At 36.0% G+C, this 3,256-nt stretch overlaps 1 protein-coding gene across 1 annotated transcript; it reads left to right on the top strand.

Annotated features, from left to right (window-relative positions):
- Window positions 1-454: 454 nt before the first annotated feature.
- LOC138370455 (uncharacterized) lies at window positions 455-2,704 on the top strand. Its single transcript, XM_069334824.1, has 2 exons — window positions 455-518; window positions 2,343-2,704. Exons 1-2 carry the CDS (start codon window positions 455-457, stop codon window positions 2,702-2,704), a joined length of 426 nt encoding a protein of 141 aa, XP_069190925.1.
- The last annotated feature ends 552 nt before the right edge of the window (window positions 2,705-3,256 follow it).

The following is a 3,256-nucleotide window of genomic DNA, read 5'->3' as shown; positions in this document are numbered from 1 at the left end:
AAGATTGTTATTTATGATAAGATTCCTTACGTTGCCTGAGAATGAAGCTATGTTGGTATTAGGAAATCTATTGATGGCACCGATTATCAGGGAGGATTTAAGGGATTTACTGGAGAACTTGGCAAAGGTATATTCACAATAGTCGTCTCTATCACTAATGACACTATTGCAGATGAAGGTATCTTTGTAATATATTGCTGTGCCACCTCCTTTTTTATTAGGCCTGCAGTTATGAATGACTTTATAACCAGCTAATGTCGAGTTGGGTATAGTCTTTACTTAGCCAAGTTTCTGTTAAAATGATGAATGATAATTTAGTACCTAGTGCTGTGAGTAGTGCATTTATATATTCAAAATGTTTACCAAGTGACCTAACATTTTGGTTGTAAACTGATAAGCAGGTGCTATTTAGGAGTTTGTTTTTTGCAAGATTTGCTGTGTAATACCTGCAATAATGATGATCAATGTGCTGATTTGTGTGAATATGAGACAGAAGATTTCGATCAGGATCAATATCAGTAAGCTTATAGATGCAATAATGTCACGATACAATAAGATAAGCAATTACAGGAACAGTTAAATACTAAATCTGCTGTAAATAGAAAGTAATTATAGCAAAACACAACAATAAATGTAAGTACACAAAAAATAGAAACAATTTGAAGTAGAGTAAAGATCACCGTAGATAGCCAGGAAGGATACAGAAGTTAGGTTAAGAGAGAAGAAAAAATCAGAAGACTGACAAGAATAATATATAGCAAAAAATAAAGAGACAAATAATAATCGTAAAGTAAAAATAATCTTAAATATAAATTATTTAATATAGCTTAGTTGTGAACCTATAATTAGTATGAACTTAAGAAAACAAAATGAGCTCAATAATTAATTATAATAAATGATGCATAAATCAAATTACAATTAAATTAAAAAAATTTAAAAAATAACATGGTAAGATTATATTTATGAGCAAGATTTTACTAAGACACTGAGGTAGATGCTTACATAAATACTAAATCTGGTGTAAATAGAAAGTAATTATAGCAAAACACAACAATAAATGCAAGTATACAAAAAATTGAAACAATTAGAAGTAGAATAAAGATCACTAGATAGCCATGAAGGATACACAAGTTTGGTGGAGAAATAAAAAATCAGTAGAGACTGTCAGGATGAATATATATCAAAGAAAATTAGACAAATGATAATTTTAAAGTTAAATAATCTTAAAGATAATTAATTTTATTTAGCTTAGTTTTTAACCTATAATTAGTATGAACTTAATTAAGAAAACAAAATGAGATCAATAATTAATTTCAATAAATGACATAAATCAGTACAATTAAATTTAAAATTTAAAAAGAATAGGGTAAGATTAGATTTAAAAGTAAAAGTTTACAATGATACTGAGGTAGATGCTTGCATAAGTGCATGGAGACTTGACTGATTTCTTAGGAACTTTTATGAATGAGAGAACATTAGGTAAATGGTAAGGCAGAGACAACACCTTGGACAAGGTTAAATTAAGTTAGGCTAGGCTCAGGCACTCAAAAGAGTTATTTTAAGTACTGGCATTGGTCGGGTTCAGGTTTTCAGATATACCACAGTCACTAAAGAAGGTCAGTAGTTGTTGGTCACACTTTATTTCATATCTTTTTCCTGTACTTTCCTTCTTTACAATGATCGTTCTATTCCTAGTGTAGCACTGCTTGATAAGACCAGGGTTTAGTTTACGAATTTTACGCAGCCTGAAGAGGAGGGATCCACGCTGCTTTGTAAGACACTCATTGATATAGAGGTTGGTTTTTTGCTTAGCAGCTGATTGTATGACGTCAAACTTAACAGAGGGATTTGCAAGTTTGATGAGCATTCTCCTACTGCTACGGGAACTGTTTTTATCTATCCTGACAGCTGATTTAATATCAACATTGACTTTGATCTTTGAATTAATTAGGGTGTTGGCTATGTTACAACAATTCTCACCTTGTTGTTCATCAGGTAGATCCATAGAGCTAATTATCAGGGAGTCATGAAGTTGTTGCTGCTCTAGGTCATCTTCGGAAGCCGCCTGGTGAATCTGAAGGAGATTGATTTTTTTTTCCAGCATTTGAAGGAAGTCACTTTGAGCTGAGTGGGTTTCCTCGGCCTGAATCTTATGTATTTGATCCATTTCCCTTGGCTGGGAAACTCCGCCCCCCCCCCCTCTCGTCTGCAGGGCTCCTTCAGTTCTAGGCCCCTGGGCTGGGCCCGGCGTTCCTTTCATGTTAGCTCCCAGATTACCTCTGGAAGTCTTTAGATGACTACAAGATGGCTCCGGCAAGCCTAATGGACTGATGATGTTCCAGCTGCAGATGTTCAAGATGATGTTATTCCTCCTGTTGATATTCCAGCTGATGATGTTCCAGCTGCTGATGTTCCAACTGAAAATGTTCCAGCCGCTGATGTTCCAGCTGCCGATGTTCCAGTTGCGGATGCTCCAGCCGATGACGTTCCAGCTGATGATGTTCCAGCCGACGATGTTCCAGCCGATGATGTTCATGTTCCAGCTGCGGATGTTCCAGCTGATGATGTTCCAACCGATGATGTTCTAGCCGATGCTGTTCCAGCTGGCGATATTCCAGATGACGACGTTCCAGCTGCTGATGTTCCAGCAGCAGATGTTCTAGTTGTTCATGTTCCAGCTGATGAGGTTCCTGGTATATGTTAATGTATTATTCTCTACATTATTAGAATTATTACTTACTATACAGTTCTATTTAGTCTTATTTTGTGGCCCATTGTTGTTATTTTGTTACTTTTATCTATTAATGTATTCTAACATAGTTTTGGATTATTTCCGCCGCTCATCGCGCCTGTTCTCCGGAGGGCCGGTCCTGTAGCGGGTTTTCAGTCCCAGTACTACTGCTTGGAGGGAGTATTGTGAGATTTCTTCCATTCTCTAGTGTTTCTAGACAACGCAGCGGCGCCGGGTTGCAGCCGCCCAGGGACTACGTTATTTGTTACTTTATATATATTCATTATTTACTGTACTATATTATAGTATTAATGTTAATTCATATTATTACCGTTATTATTTGGTACTATTTTACTATGAGCATAAACTATTATTACGGGTTTTTGGCGTTATTATTTACTTTTCAACTCCTACTCCTGCTACTTTAAAGGCAAGTGCTTTGACTCACTTATCAGTTCTATCATGCTTTCGGAGTCCAACATGAGTTGGAGACCAATTGTAATGGACTCTGCTCCATCCTTAGTA

The sequence above is a fragment of the Procambarus clarkii genome, chromosome 32 (genome assembly GCF_040958095.1).
Source record: "Procambarus clarkii isolate CNS0578487 chromosome 32, FALCON_Pclarkii_2.0, whole genome shotgun sequence".
NCBI classification, from domain to species: domain Eukaryota; kingdom Metazoa; phylum Arthropoda; class Malacostraca; order Decapoda; family Cambaridae; genus Procambarus; species Procambarus clarkii.
The sequence above is the reverse complement of the archived record's forward strand: the minus strand, read 5'-3'. Positions and strand labels throughout refer to the sequence as shown.

Bases quoted from the DNA above. Each gene is read 5' to 3' on its own strand.
- LOC138370455 (XM_069334824.1), top strand. From the start codon at position 455: ATGATGATCAATGTGCTGATTTGTGTGAATATGAGACAGAAGATTTCG. The intron at 519-2,342 runs GTAAGCTTATAG...ATGATGTTCCAG, and splicing joins TTCGATCAGGATCAATATCA to CTGCAGATGTTCAAGATGAT.